At 38.6% G+C, this 15,191-nt stretch overlaps 1 protein-coding gene across 1 annotated transcript; it reads right to left on the bottom strand.

Moving 5' to 3' along the window:
* Positions 1-8,876: 8,876 nt before the first annotated feature.
* LOC149846394 (uncharacterized protein At5g39865-like) lies at positions 8,877-9,846 on the bottom strand. The gene is made up of 2 exons (XM_089991143.1): positions 9,149-9,846; positions 8,877-8,991 (listed from the first exon to the last, which is right to left on the bottom strand). The coding sequence occupies exons 1-2, from the start codon at positions 9,844-9,846 to the stop codon at positions 8,877-8,879; spliced, it is 813 nt and encodes a 270-aa protein (XP_089847269.1).
* Between the last annotated feature and the right edge of the window lie 5,345 nt (positions 9,847-15,191).

Here is a 15,191-nt window from a genome sequence, read left to right as displayed (position 1 = left end):
ACTTTCTCACAAGCTTCAGGTTAAAAAACAAGTACCTAAAGAAAGCAGAAATAAAGGGAGAAAAATTCACCGAATTGCACTAACAAGGAAACTGGTTATCACATGCTTTGTCAAAGAATCTAGATTTTGGGACGTTGCAGGATCAAAACCCAGTGTTTTATTTGTCTGCCTAACCCCAGCTTGCCTTTCAAAAAAAAAAAAAAAAAGATTTCTGGATTTTGTGATTTTAAAATTTCAGAGAACAAAAGCTGCAGCTAGCTCAAACACCAGTTTAATCTTGTTAAGACCTGTTTTTTTCTTTTTGAATTTATAACCCGAAGAAATCACACTCAGGACGAAAACCTAGTCGCACTGGCTCAGCCTGTCGTACCTATGGTCGTTGTGCCAGCAGCAGCCTGCCATACCTACGGTCGTCGTGCCAGCAGCATAAAACGATCTGAGGTTAGAATCCCTGCCCCCGGGGCCTATGCTAAGTGTTGGCTTTCGCAGATGGGCAATGCCCATAAGAATTGAACCTTGACTGCCGGTCTATCAGCAAAGGTCCCACCCCACTACGCCAACCTCCCTTTGGGCTTGTTGAGACTCGTTTAAAGTCCTTTACTATGCAAATATATAACAAAAACAGACCAGATCTGGTTCAGACAATGTTGATCCGAGTCCACAAAAAAGTTCATCATATAAGCCCAAATGCTATCTAAATTTACATAGGGATCTTATTTTAGGAAATGTTGTTTTCATTCAAAACTGAAAGGCTTTTACGTCAGTTTGGACCGCATGGATTGTTTTTGTTAAAGGGATGTAAACGGTTTGGATTAGGGTCAAAATGTGCCCAATACCAGTTCCGATTAATTGGATGATATTTAAACAGACTTGGATTCAGATTCAAACTTACTTGGATGGTGAAAAGCTCATACGACATCCACCTCTTTACAAGTAATTGGATTGAATTTCCATCAAATCCAGATATCTGATCGATTGGATAGTAAAAAATCAAAACCATACCCGCAACTGACTAATCAAATACGGCTTCGGAAAACCAAATCTGATTAAATAAAGCCGGATTTAGTCAGATATATGATAAAATCTAATCCATCGACATTTCTAGTTAACGTTGAACTGTTCCAAATGGGTACTTAGATTGGGTTTAGAAACCAAATTAAAATGATAAAACAACCGTCTGTAAATGTAATCACCAACTTAGTATATAACAGCATGCCAACACCTCTGTTAGTATCATCTTATGACAAAAGTCAACAAATCATCACAAGTGTCCACACTTTGACAGCAAATGCATGCGACATAGATGTGAGGTTGGGTGCCTACAATATATATATATATATATATATATATATATATATATATATATATATATATATATATATATATATATATATATATATAAAGTGATAGCTGCACAATCCTTAGGTACACAGCTACCTACGAGATCACACCGTCCATGGCAGGGCTGATGGACGGCTAGAGCAAAAAATGCAGAAAAAAATGTGAAAAAGCGAGTGATTCTCGTTTAAAAGGAATTAGTGGCACTTTCTAAGCTACCCTAAAGCCTATAAAGATGCACGCATCCTTTTTTTTTAAAGAAAACTTTTGCAGCGGTTTCAAGCACCCTTAAAGGTCTCAGCAAAATTGAGACTTTTAGCGTCGCTCAGAAAGTGACGTTAAGGCCATCTTCAGTGTTTTTTTATGCTGTTTCAGTATTCTTTCACAGAAAAAAATGCTGCCCGTGATGGACGCTCAGCAGCGTCCCATAGGTACCTGCGCACCTAAAGGTTGAACAGCTAACACTCATATATATATATATATATATATATATATATATATATATATATATATATATATATATATATATATATATATATATATAAGGTGATGAGAACATGCAAAATAGGCATAAATGAGTTTTATGACTCTTTATTTTCAATTCTAACCCTGTAGAAGCATTTAGAATGGTCGAACTGATACATCGATTGTTGGTTTTTCAATGAAAAAAAGTTAAAAAAAAAAAATTAGGAAGATTTTGGCCCGTTGATCTCTATGAAATCGTGCACGTAGATCACATCCGTATAATCTGAATTTGAAAATAAACAAAAAAAAAAACTCCCAAAAATCCCATTTTGCATTTTTGATTTTGTAGGTTCCCATCGCATGAGAGAGAGATTTTGATCTGATGAAAGCTGCAAAAGGAACTACCATTAGCAAGGTAAAAAAAGACTAAAGAAACTTATAAAGCCACTTACCTCTACCTATCAAATAGTCACTCTCAGGAACAAGAAAATTCAGTGTACATTAAGACTGTGTCATCTGAAGGAAGATAATAACGAGAGAGAGAGAGGGATGTGGTTTATATGGGCATAGAAAATTCAGACAACAGGTGGCTCTAATTTCAGAGGAGGAGGAAGGGCACGTTACTAGAGCAAATGCAGAAACATAATAATATCATAGCCTGTTACTAAACCAAATGTTGAAGATAATAATGGCAGGGAAAATTTAGATAAGAATGAAATTAAATATGTTTGGTAACTTCTCATGAGGTTCAGACTCCCATGCAAATGAGAGAATTTCATTTTCATAGCGAACCAGACATCGATCAGAAATCACATTTGGGGTGAATTTACTCATACTCATGTGAATTTAAATCACATGAGATGCAACCAACCGTCGCATTAAAGTGGATCTATGTTCAGAGAAAAGGGAAGGGCAGTTTACTAGAGCAATTGTAGAAACATAATAATATCATAGCATGTTACTAAAAAGAAAATAATGGCAGAGAAAATTTAGATAAGAATGAAATTAAATATGTTTGGTAACATCTCATGAGTTTCAGACACCCATGCAAATGAGAGAAAGAATTTCATTTTCATAGCGAACCAGACATATCAGAAATCACATTTGGGGTGAATTTACTCATACTCATGTGATTTTAAATCACATACTCCAAATCACATGAGATGCAACCAAACGTCGCATGTATTAAAGTGGATCTATGTTCAAAGAAAAGGAAAGGGCAGTTTACTAGAGCAATTATAGAAACATAGTCTTATCATAAAGCTACTTACTATAACAAATATAGAAAATATACACTTGATTCCCTTCGCATCCTCTTTTTAATTTCTAAAATAATTATTTGTGGTAGTTGATTGCTCAATGTATTTCATTTGAAAGTAATCTTTTGAACTAAATTAGAGAGAAAAAAGGGTAAATTATTATAATCCGCCATATTTCCAAGATGTGGACTATTGCACTAGTAGGTCTGCAATGTGGCACGATGATTAAAGCCATTGCTTGGTGTCAGGACAATACGGTGTCTGTATGTTGTTCCATAATGTGTTTGGATGCAGGTAATGCAGTGGAACTGGAATCCTATTTCACTGAAGTTCTTTGTGGCTGCAAAATAGCCAAAGAATTTGGTGGATACGGATTTGGAATTCCACCAAATTCCCTCAACCCAAACATTAACGTGATTTGTGCAGAATGATCTATGTAATGTTCGCCAATGTGGTGAGTATAGAGCTGGTAAACTAGCCAAATGAACCATAATAGTTCATTCCTGTATTGAGCCTGATGGCAAGCTCGAGTTAAATGGCCCGAGCTCTAGCTAACTGGCTTACAAAAAAAAAAAAAAATCAAAATTGAAAATAATAAAACTTAGACTCTAAACTTACTGAGCTAAGTTCAAAGTAGCTCATTTACCAAATGAGTGCACCAAATGAATGACTCACAATGAGCTTTGCTCACTGTTTTTATGGGTGTCGTTCATTTTTAAGATGACGTGATCCCCTCTCTTAATGCAACTGTGCATCTCAATCATATATAAGCGGTCAATGGTTTTATTCAATTTCCACCATACATCTCACTTGGGAACTGTGCATCTCAATCAAGTGAGGTGGTGCAGTGAGGATGGAATAATATCCAAGAATTGATTACATATAATAGTAAAATCCTAATATGCACGCAGATCATACTAAGATTCGTTTAATCAAATCATTTCCATATTTGAATCAGATTGTGATCAGTGTTTTAGATTGGATCTAATTCAGATTCAGAATAAAACTCCAATCCGATTTTATGTTGTGAGAAGTCAAGGCACGCTGCTTTCATAAAGTTTTCATCAAGTGGCCAAGAAAGTAAATCGAAGTATTCCAGTGAAATGGGTTTAATTTTGTTTGTTCTTACACTCGAGATGAGACAATTATGAATTGCATTTAAGGCTCTGTTTGGAAACTAACAGTTGGAGGTAGCTGAGGAGGGAACTATGAAATCCGCGGATTTGGTACTTCTCTCTACCTACCAGTTTCCAAAGAAATTAAAAAATGCTGCAAATGTGCTAGTTGTATTGGTTTCCTTTCCTTTATCAGAGGTTACAAAAGGCTTAGACTTGGTTATAATGTGGGCAATGCCTATCCTGGGCGGGCACTGGTGCCAGACCCAAAGGAGGCCGACAACCCCCTTTCCTTCTAGGGATGGCAGTGGACCGGGGGAAAACGGGGCCCCGCCCCGCCTCCCCCCGTTTGGACCGGGGATGAAGGGCATGAAACGGGAATGGGGCGGGGATGAAGGTTAAAATTCATCCCTACGCGGGGATGGACTTACACTCTCCCCCGCCCCAGCCCCGCCCCGCCTTAGCCCTGCCCCATCCCCATTAATAATATTACTAAAATACCCTAACCTAAGTAATAAAATTACAAAAAAAAACACTTATATATACTAACTAACCCTAAATCGTATTAATAAAAAAATGGAGTCAGTCACCGACTCGCCGCCCAGAGAGAGAGAGAGAACGTGAGTCTCCCTTTGCCGCATTCGCCTTCTCCTCTTTGCGAAAAAGAAGAAAGAGAGGTGTTCGCTTCTCGTGATGGATCACCCCCTCTTCCTACCGAGGAAAAGGAGTTTCAGCCTTTTTTCTTTGTGGAGTTTTCATCATCGACGATGACCGATCGAGCTAGGTTTTGGACTTCTTTTACAGGTACGATTTTTCTTTTTCTTCTTTTTGTGATTGTTATTATATATATTGTGTGTATTTTTTGGTTATTTGTTTTGTGAATTTCTGATTTGGTGTATGGAATGAGGTTTTGAGAGGAATCAGGTTATTTTGAGGGGGTTTTAGGGTTTTGAATTTCTATATGGGATGGGGGGGGGGGGGGGGGACGGGGATGGGGGGGGGGGGACGGGGATGGGGATGGGGATGGGGATAATTATGTTGAGACGGGGCGAGGGTGGAGGTCCAAAGCCCCCCCCCCCCGCCACGGGGATGGACCGGGGATGAAGGTTAAGTTTTTGAGTCGACGGGGCGGGGTGGAGACCTTGTCCCCCGCCCCGGTCCAGTGCCATCCCTGTTTCCTTCTCCAATCCCCTCTCTTTCCTAATTTTTTCTTAGCCTCTCTCTCAAATTCACACCGTCTGATTAATAGAGGAGATCAAAAGGAGGGAGAAGTTAGGGGTTCTCCTCCATCGAATCTTTAGGGTTTTTTCTCCTGCTTTGATCGATTTTTGTTCTTTATCTTTCGATTTCTTTCTTTTTTTTGTTTGTAAATCCCTTTGTTTGCTTCTCTCTGTCTCTCTCTAGATCTTCAAGTTCAATACTTATAGTCCTGAACATCAGTAACTTGAGCCGTGTTATCAAACTCAAACTTTGGTCTATAAATCTCTGAGTTTCTCTCTTGTAATAGAACAGGCAAATCAAATTAGAAAAATGAACAGGAATTAGATACACGACACTAACAAGAAACTGATAACAATGAGGCATAGAGAAGAAAAATAGTCATTGGATTTCAATTGGGTCCAACCTGTTTTGCTTCTCTTGAGTGTGCAACTTTCCCTCTACGAGAAACTCTTCCTTCCCCATCACCATCTCAGATTCAAAATTTGCATGAGAAGTCAATCATTAGAACATTAATAAGAAGAGACCTTTTGAATAATAGATATTGAAACCATAACTTAGAATGCACAAAAAAATGGCTTTTTAGACGAATAATGTGGACCATGAACAAGCAACCCCAAATACCAGAAACTAGAAAAATGCAACAAAGATACAATTGGGTATGATTGGAGAACAAATACTCAATTTTAGGATAACCCTGTTTAGGACTCAAATTTCTTTTATCACGGAGATGAGTCTCCTCCTCAATTCGAATGTCCTTAAGAAGACCATCTAAAGTAATTTTTTCATTTTTATATTTTAGGTGATTCTTATATTCTTTCTAGGAATCAAGTAGTTTTTCAATGATGACTACAATTTGGAAATCATCAAGATACATACATTCTCCATTAATCTTATAAGCCAATATTTGCATCTAATGAATTTGAGCAAGTATAGGCTTATCATCAACAGTAGAAAAATTAACATATTGGTCTAGGATAAACCTTTTATTACCAGCATTTTCTGCATTGTACTTGATCTCCAGAGCATTTCACAATTCTCTAGCTGACTCCAAAAGAGAATACAAGTCAAAAAGAGAATCGGCTAAAATGTTCAGGATATGCCCTTTGCATCGCTAGTTGTCTGTGTATCACTTCTTTCGCTTTTTCTTTTGCTTTTTTGTCTCAACTTCTCTGGCAACAATAGTGGAACAAGACTTTTTAAAGACATAGTTTATGTACAACTCTAACAACAAGAAAACGACATTCGATTGCCATCGCTTGAAGTTTGACCCATCAAATCAATCGAGTTTTTCAAAGTCACGGCTCAACAAATTGATGGAGTTGGATGTCAAACCAGAGGTCATTATTGAAGTTCTAAAATTGTTGGAACAAATGGTGACAAAAAACAAAATTTAGAAAAATCGAGATCCCAAGCCTAGAGGCACGTTCCTAAGATCACTATCTTTAGAACTTCGGTCACCCCACTTTGAGAATTTCGAAGATGCAAAAAGGGTTTGTTTATGATTGAGTTCTCTGGATACAACTAGGCTTGAACCTCAAGAGAGTCACTGTTTCGCAAGATCAGGTGACCTCTCCCACACTTGAGCTTGGCAAACCAAATCGAGAACAAAAGATAGAAAGAGAAAGCTTGAGAATAAAAAAATTTGATGATCCAAAAGACGAAAAATGAAGAAATTTATAGACTTTAGGAAGACCAAGAAGTTTTTGTGATAAATAAAATTAAAGGCCATAAATCCAACAGTTTGAAAAATAGTCAAAAATGATCCTAAATGGTCACCCACCTTTGACTAACGATCAAGGACCTCCAAAACAGTCCAACTGTCACAATGCCCCATAAACGCTATATAAATGCATTTTTGAAGTCTTTCAAACAACCAAATCATTTGAAAAATGAAAAGTCAAAAGATGATCGGTCAAAGCAAACCTCAACACCTTACATGCGGCCTCACACCGCTGCAAACGTACAAAGTGCGCTATCAAAACACCATATTGTGCCTCAAGTGCCCTTGCATACATATGCGAGGAAACAACGAGTCTCTTCTTGCACGAAGCGCAACAAAGTCCACAAGTTTGTCTAACACACGATTTAACAAAGTAAAGAATATAGAACAAATACTCTATTTAAGCCACAAGAAAAATTTCTCCCTCTTAGATATGGGACTAAACATTTTTAAAGCACTTTTAGTGGAAACAATAAATCACCAAAAACTTTACAAATATATTATATTTTGAAATTTTTTTTTCAACAAAAAATTCATGCAGTTTTTCCATGGTGAAAACAAACACGGGAATTTTTGTCACCCCGTAATATTGCATCTTTTTGCAATATTTTCAAAATATTTACCATATCTGTCACTATGGTGGTGGGAGAATCTAGGCCACCTAAGGTATTTCAGAAAAGGATTATGTATACGAATAGTTGACAAGGGCGCACTAATCAATCCCAGGCAAAGACGCATTCAATTGGACGGCTAAGATTGATAATAGGATATGATCCTTATTTTCTCACCCACTCCCCCAGTTCAATTCTCTCTTTGCAAAAAGATATTCCCATGTGAGATTCCTGTTTGTCACCTCAAGATGGTGATTGGACTCATTGTTGGAAAATTTTGGCTTAATTTTATCATCTTTTCAAAGCAAACGAGAGTTCTCAAGTTTAATGAAAAAAGACAAGCTACTACAAGCGAGTTTACCTTGAAAACAAGGTAATAAAAAAGGAAAATGTTTTGCTCATTCAAAGTTCCCCACTCCATGCAAGGAAGTCATAGTGCAATCTGCAGAATGCCTTCCCCAAGTTCAAGTATGTCAATGCATGACTTTAATTCATCACCATTCCCCATAAGTCCAGGAGATCCTAATCTGATCCTACAATTTCCATGCTCAAACGAAACCCACCATAATTGTGGCTGAGTGGATGGAACTTTTGCGATTGATTGCACCTCTCCACTCAAATTCGGGTCTTGATAATCCTATATGAAACCACACCTGTTATGGAATGTTTAGCCCCTACCTTGTTTAATGGCTGCCCCATAAGGCTCTTTGGAATCAAGCCTCTTCAATTCGAGAGTAGATTGGTTGATCCTATAAGCTACTCATTGAAGAGGTTTCAGCTTGCCTAACCAATGCTCATTTTGCCAAATACATAAAGAATAGTTTTTCCATATTTTTTGGTCATGTTTTCTTACCAAGAAATGCTTCGCACGGATTTGGGATTTGGCAATGTGCTGCAACTAATTGAAATACGCCACCTTCTTCTTTACCGAGGTATTAACGTTGTATATCTGATTAATTTTCCTTTAAAAAAATGCTCAAACTGTAATGAAACACCCATTTATCTTTCTTCCTTCTAGTTTGAAAAACTCAAAATCCCCGAAGGAAAAAGGAAAAGGAAAAAAAAAAAGAAATGGATATCTTGTTCTGTCATCCATGTTTCTAACACAAACACAAAAACTGAAAAATAATAACAGGAAGTCGGTACTCTATTCTCCTATCCCATGTTTCTTACACCACAACAAAAACTGAAAAAATAATAACAGAAGAAGTGGGTACTCTTGTTCTCTGATCCCCTGTTTCTTACACCAAAAACAAAAAAAACTGCAAAAAGAAAGAAAAGAGCAAAAATTTTCATTAAAATCTATCCGTGAAACACTGTAACAATCATTTCTTATGTTCTTAAACAAGAAACGATACCGTTCTTCTTTTTACTTTCATCTAAAATTTCACAAACAGTTAGGAGCAACAAGAGGGGCACCTCATCAATCCATTCTCGTTGCAGCTAGAGCAGGACCTGAACCCTCCTTTCTCGCTGTAGCACTTGTGGCTGCCGTCGCACTCGTAGCAGAGGACGAACCTCAGCCCGCCGCAGCAGTCGCAGAGGCCGTCGGCCTCCGGCAGGCCCTCAAGGAACCGCTTGAGCTCGCCGGACTCGTGGAGCTGCCGGATCTCCTCCGCCCCGCCCATGTACCTCCCGCCGATGAACACACTGGGGAGGCTTAGCCTCCTCCCGAGTATCGACTCCAGCTCCCTCAGGAATCCGGCGTCCATGGAGAGGTCCCGCTCGTCGATCGGCACGCGGAACCCCTTGAGGATCGATCCGACGGTCCGGCAATCCTCGAACGTCTTCCTCACGACCCTGAGGCTCGTGAAGTAGAGCACGATCTTCTTCTCCGCGCCCTTTGGGGGGTCTGGGTGGAGTCCCCATCTGTCCAGAGCGAGAGTTTCTCCGTAGGGGTCGACACCATCTTCGTTTCTTAGGGTGCGGGAGGCCGGGACGGATTTGCAGCGGGCGATGGAGGCCGAGATTTGAAGTGGGGAGGAGTCGATTCGGCGGACGACGGAGATCTTGCGCTGGGGTTCGTCTTTGCAGAGGACTTGGACGTCTTTGAAGGAGGAGAAGGATTGGTCTGGTTGGAATTTCCGGCGACCGGATTTTCCCCACGGCGACCACATTGAGGGATCCGGTCGATATGGGGCCACCGGGGGAAAGAGGGGAGGTGAAATATCGGTTATGGAAGGAAGTATTTGTTGCTTCAAGCAACAGTCTCTCTCTCTCTCGCTCGATCTATGGATGGAATAAACCGGCTGGAGGAACTGGAAAAGCGGAGGGTGCAGAGAGAGGATGGAGGCTGCCCCCTTTTTTAGTTGGAAGGTTTCTCGTGGAGACGAAATATGGAAAGTTAGAGACAGGGTCTCTCTCTCATCCACTTTCTCTCTCTAGATTTAGGTGGGATTTAGAGGGTGATATTGGGTGGTTAAGTTTGTTGGGATTACTTCCTTTTCTTGACCCCTTTATTTGCTGGCCTTCTGCAGCATAGTGAAAGTTGGTGCCTCGTTTTATTTGACACAGTCAAATCAATCATATGTCTGGTTTTCTTAGCTTATGGGAGGAAGAAAGGTTTCTGAGTAATTCTTTATTTTTAATTGGTATGTTTGGGAGTGTAAATATATTTCCTTGTTTTGTCAACATCTGTGATTTTAATTTTCAATTAGGATGGCTTCAAGTCATTCATTAGATGAATGTATATTATAGTGAGGGATTTCAATTTTTAAAAAAGCTAGCTGGTGTTAGGACGCCTAAGCTGGATTCGTTTATGTAATTATTAATTAGGATGGCCTCAAACCACTCATTACAATATATTGTTTTATGTAGAAAATAGTGAGATTTAAGTATATGATAAACGGTGGGGGGAAATGTGTTAAATTGTTAAGATAAAACCACCATGTGCATTATGTTATGTGCATCCAATTGGTGACCTAAGATGGCTAATCAAGTTATAATGAAACAGATAGAATAGACTAATCATTGCGCATATTGTGAACATCATCTTAGGCATAAATCCTTCTTCATAACTGGTAATCCTTTTGCTTATTTGAGAAGAATTTTTGGCGCTAAGTTTGTGGTTAGATATTGGTTTGTAGTGTTTGATGACCATCAAACTTAGAACTAGAAATGCTATGCGGACCCCTGGGGTCTCACTTTCACTAACCAGCTATCCATGGATGCTATGCGGAGGGCCTCTACCAGTAGAGGCTGGTTCTAGTGAGAACCGAAGCCAATATGAACCACTTTTCACTTTTTCATTGATTACTGCATGAGAGAGAGAGAGAGAGAGAGAGAGAGAGAGATTTCTTATTAAGAAAAGGTACATGGTGCATTCATTAACTCATTAAGATGAGTTAATAGGTGGCAAAATAAGTTGGATGTAGGGCATCTCATGTTCACATAGATTATTATCTGACCTTCAATGCAGTGGATCTTGAGTGGATATGTAGATTTAAGTACGATCTTAAAGTTGTATCTTGCTCAACCTTGACATGCATGTGACAGATTGATTTAGATATACAACAATTTGAATTTAAGTCTGAACCCAGTCAAATAGATCCGAATCCAATCTGAATAATTGGGCATTTGGATCAGATCAGATGTCTGAATGGACCTAACTAATCTTACCATATCTCAACTGATTGGGGCAATGGGGTTCAGGTAATTGTCCCAACTATAACTAATAGATCAGACTCAACTGGTTCGAATGACTATTTGATAAACAGAGTCCAAAAACATCTGGGTGAAAGTGATCTTGAACCCACCAAGTGGATATGATTATTTGCTAGGATTGCCTGCATGATTGCCATTTTAGGATTACATTTAATATATGATCGTTCTTGTTGGATCTGGACATAGGTAAAACACATGACATTCGGATTGGGAAGGGGTTTAACATGACCTTCTTTCCAATACAAAAGCAATAGATGAGTCGTGCTAGTTTAACCCATTTTTCCAGATTCAATTTCACAATGCATAGATCTATATATAGATCCATATCTTTATTACACACAATGCTCGATCTGGACATGGGAGGATACCTGGTCAATGACAGTCGGACCTCAAGGGATCTGTATAGCATTTCTCTTAAAAATGGCTGGAGGATTTGTTATACAATATTTGACATTAACTTAAAAGGCCCCGTTGATGTTAACTACAAACTTCTAAATTGAACCCCACAAGCTAATGCATCTCGTTCCTATTTGGTGTGGAGCTATTATCACTTTAGGTCCTACCACTGCCATCCACCTGAAAGATCTATAAGTAGGCAACTCAAAGTCTATGGTAGCAGTTGTGGACCATCCAAGCATAACCACCTTATGCTGGGGGGCAGAGGCACATAATTGGGATGATTACCAGCAATAAGCTATATATAAGATCAATTATCTGGACCTTAGGTGGTCCTACTACAAGTGTTGGGAAACTGCAAAAGACCCACAAAAAAGTTGGATTTCTCAAGGATGGAAACGCACCTTTAAAGGTTGATCACTCTTGTTGCTTAAATATTGGTTTAGTTAGAACCTCTGATGAAGCCAAGCATATGGATTATATTTACTCCTCCACAACCGACTTTGCAAGGATATGGCATTCTTAAAAACGGTTTTAGATTTTGTCCATTTGAACAATGGGAAGAACATAAATTACATGTGCGTTTTTTATTAGGTAGCTATCTTTCAAACCTATATGATGGCTTGCAAAACAAGATACACTCCGAAACCGCACGGAAGAAGGCATTATTGAAGCTGAATTCATTAGCTTCTTGGTACTGGTAAATCAGTTCGGTTGGTAGGCATAGCTCAAGAGGTCTCTAGAATTTTGGTCATGATGGCACGTGCCTTTCTATAGTTCTACTGACGAGAGAGAGAGAGAGAGAGAGAGAGAGAGAGAGAGAGTATGCCCTGATAGATGGCCGATACTGAAAAAACCAGATTCGCATGAAAAAAAACAGAAATAACTGCCAATAAATGGAGATTAATTATTTGAAATCTCAACTAAAGTAATTAGCCACATGGATTTTTCATCTATATGTAAATGGGGTTTCCTAATTCTAATTAACCAAAATACCTAATTTGATAAACTTCTTATTTAGGATGGTAAAAAACTGGAGTTACCAAAGTTTTATTAGGGACAAATAAGCAGCTAGAAGAACAGAATGAGACTAGGAGGCCTACCTTCAGTCTTGGCTGTGTCTGGGAAGGCATATGAGATGGGGCTTGTGGATTACTCCATGCAAAGTTGGGGTGGTTTTGCCATCTTGGGTTATAGGTGAGTGCATAAGGATCGTGCATCGGCCTGGCAAAACTTTTGACAAGACTCACTTGCTCCTTAACGAATTTATGATAAAGTGGCGTTGCCAGATAGTTTGAAACATAGTGTGCAGGGCTAGCATATAGCTCACACACTTTTTCAACATGATGTATTAAAACTGGGTTGGCCAGTAATTGATCAACTTTCCTGGTCAATTGGTCTACTTTGATTTGCAATTCATGCTCAGACTCAACTTAAAACATTCATCCCTTTTTAAGACTATTAGGAACATATGTGGTTCTATCAAGTCTTGAAGACAGGGCATGGCGCATAGAATTCTCTCATAGTGTTTCGAATAGGGTCCATGCTTTGTCCTTACTCTTAAGCATGAACGTGTCCCAACACGAAGAATCAACCATCTGCCTATCTTTCTTAGTCAAAACATCGTAAAAGTACTGCACCAGTTGCCAACGGGGCACCTGGTGGTAGAGGCACCTTCGGAGAAGATATTTCATTATCTCCCAAGTCTCATAGAATTGTTCTTCCTTAATCTGAGAAAAACTGGTGATAACTTTTTGAAACTGATTTGTCTTACCAATTGAGAAGTATTTCTTAAGAAATTCTCGCTGCATGCATTCTCAAGTGGTAATTTAAATTGTATCTAAAGCTTTCAACCAGTTCTTGGCTTTGTCCTTGAGAAAAAACGGTCACAATGTCAACCTTAACGTGTCATCTTCAAAATTGTTGATCTGTACTATAGAGCAGATCTCGATAAATTCATCGAGATGATGATAGGGGTCTTTGTTGCTAAGGCCATAAAAGGATAGTAACATTTGGATTATATTAGCCTTGATCTCGAACTGATTGACTCCTACAATGGGTTCAGCGATACAGGTGGTGGGAGTATATTCAGTGAGAATGAAATACTCTCAGAGGGGACAAGTCAACTGTTAATCCTCAGCCATGGGGTCAGATCAATGAACTCTCCTAATGATAGACTCGGGGTCCTCTACTAACTTAGCAAGCTTGAGGTCAAACGAGCGTCACCCATGCATACACCTGAGGGTAGACCGATGTAACAACCATCCTAAAGAAAGGCGTTCTACCTAAACTTAGCGTGCACACGTGATCAACCACACAAACCATGAAGCAGGCAAAATAACAGAAATAAATAAAGCAGAAAACATGCAACACTCACTTGTACCCAAATAAATATTTTGTGAAAAAGCAAACTATAAGCACGGTACCAATCATGCACAATTGCCTCCTAAGGAGAAACCTAATAGGTGGGCCGTACAAGAAAAGTAAACTAGTCTCTAGGCCTCACAAGCAACATGGTTCTAAAAATCCTAAATATAAAAGCAAACTAGCAATCCTAGTTAGTGAATAGAAAAAATAAACTGGTAATCCTAAATATTATGTAGAAAAGAAACAAATAACCCTAAGTAAAACGAGAACACGCAAGAGGAAATAAAGTGAATACTCATATTTCAATCATCGTTCCCCGACAATGACGCCAAAAATTTGATGCAACTTTTTTAATATAGTATTTTTAAGATATATTTTCAATAAAAATATTTGTGCAAACCATGCATCAAATCATAAAAACTAGCTCACACTAGTGGTAGAGTCTGAGTCAATCTCAGAGAGCGAGAAAAATACTTTGTATTCCACAAATAACTAAGCTACTCTTTATTATCTTGAAAAATGAAAGAATTAATTAAATAAATAAACTAAAAGTACGACCCTCTGTAGAGGGCTTAAACAAATAAATAAATAGTTTTATTACAAACCCAAATTAATAAAAATAAAATAAAAGCCTAAACTAAAAAAAAAAGAAAAGGTCTTCAGTGTTTTGTGCTTCTAGTCTCTTCTTTCATCATTGGTTTTCATTAGATATGCTCCCTGAGCGGTCTGAGGGGCTCTCTGAAGGGCTTGAGAACCCTTTTGAGGGGACCTTTTGGGGACCTCAGAGGGCCCTTTTAGGGCTCATCGCATGTCTGAACGCTTCTTTGCAAGAATAAAAAGATAAAACACGAAAACAAGAAAGAAAACTATACAAAAAATCGAAGGTTAGTATGAACAAAAATCACAAAAGCATGAAGTAACCTAACATGAAATAATAACCCACTACAAGACAAAATAGTAAAACTAACTATCTAACTAACAAGAACTAAGTTATGAACAAATTAACTTAAAAACAAATTAGCATAACAAATTAATT

Source organism: Nuphar pumila, chromosome 2 (assembly GCF_984573655.1).
Source record: "Nuphar pumila chromosome 2, dmNupPumi1.hap1.1, whole genome shotgun sequence".
NCBI classification, from domain to species: domain Eukaryota; kingdom Viridiplantae; phylum Streptophyta; class Magnoliopsida; order Nymphaeales; family Nymphaeaceae; genus Nuphar; species Nuphar pumila.
The sequence above is the reverse complement of the archived record's forward strand: the minus strand, read 5'-3'. Positions and strand labels throughout refer to the sequence as shown.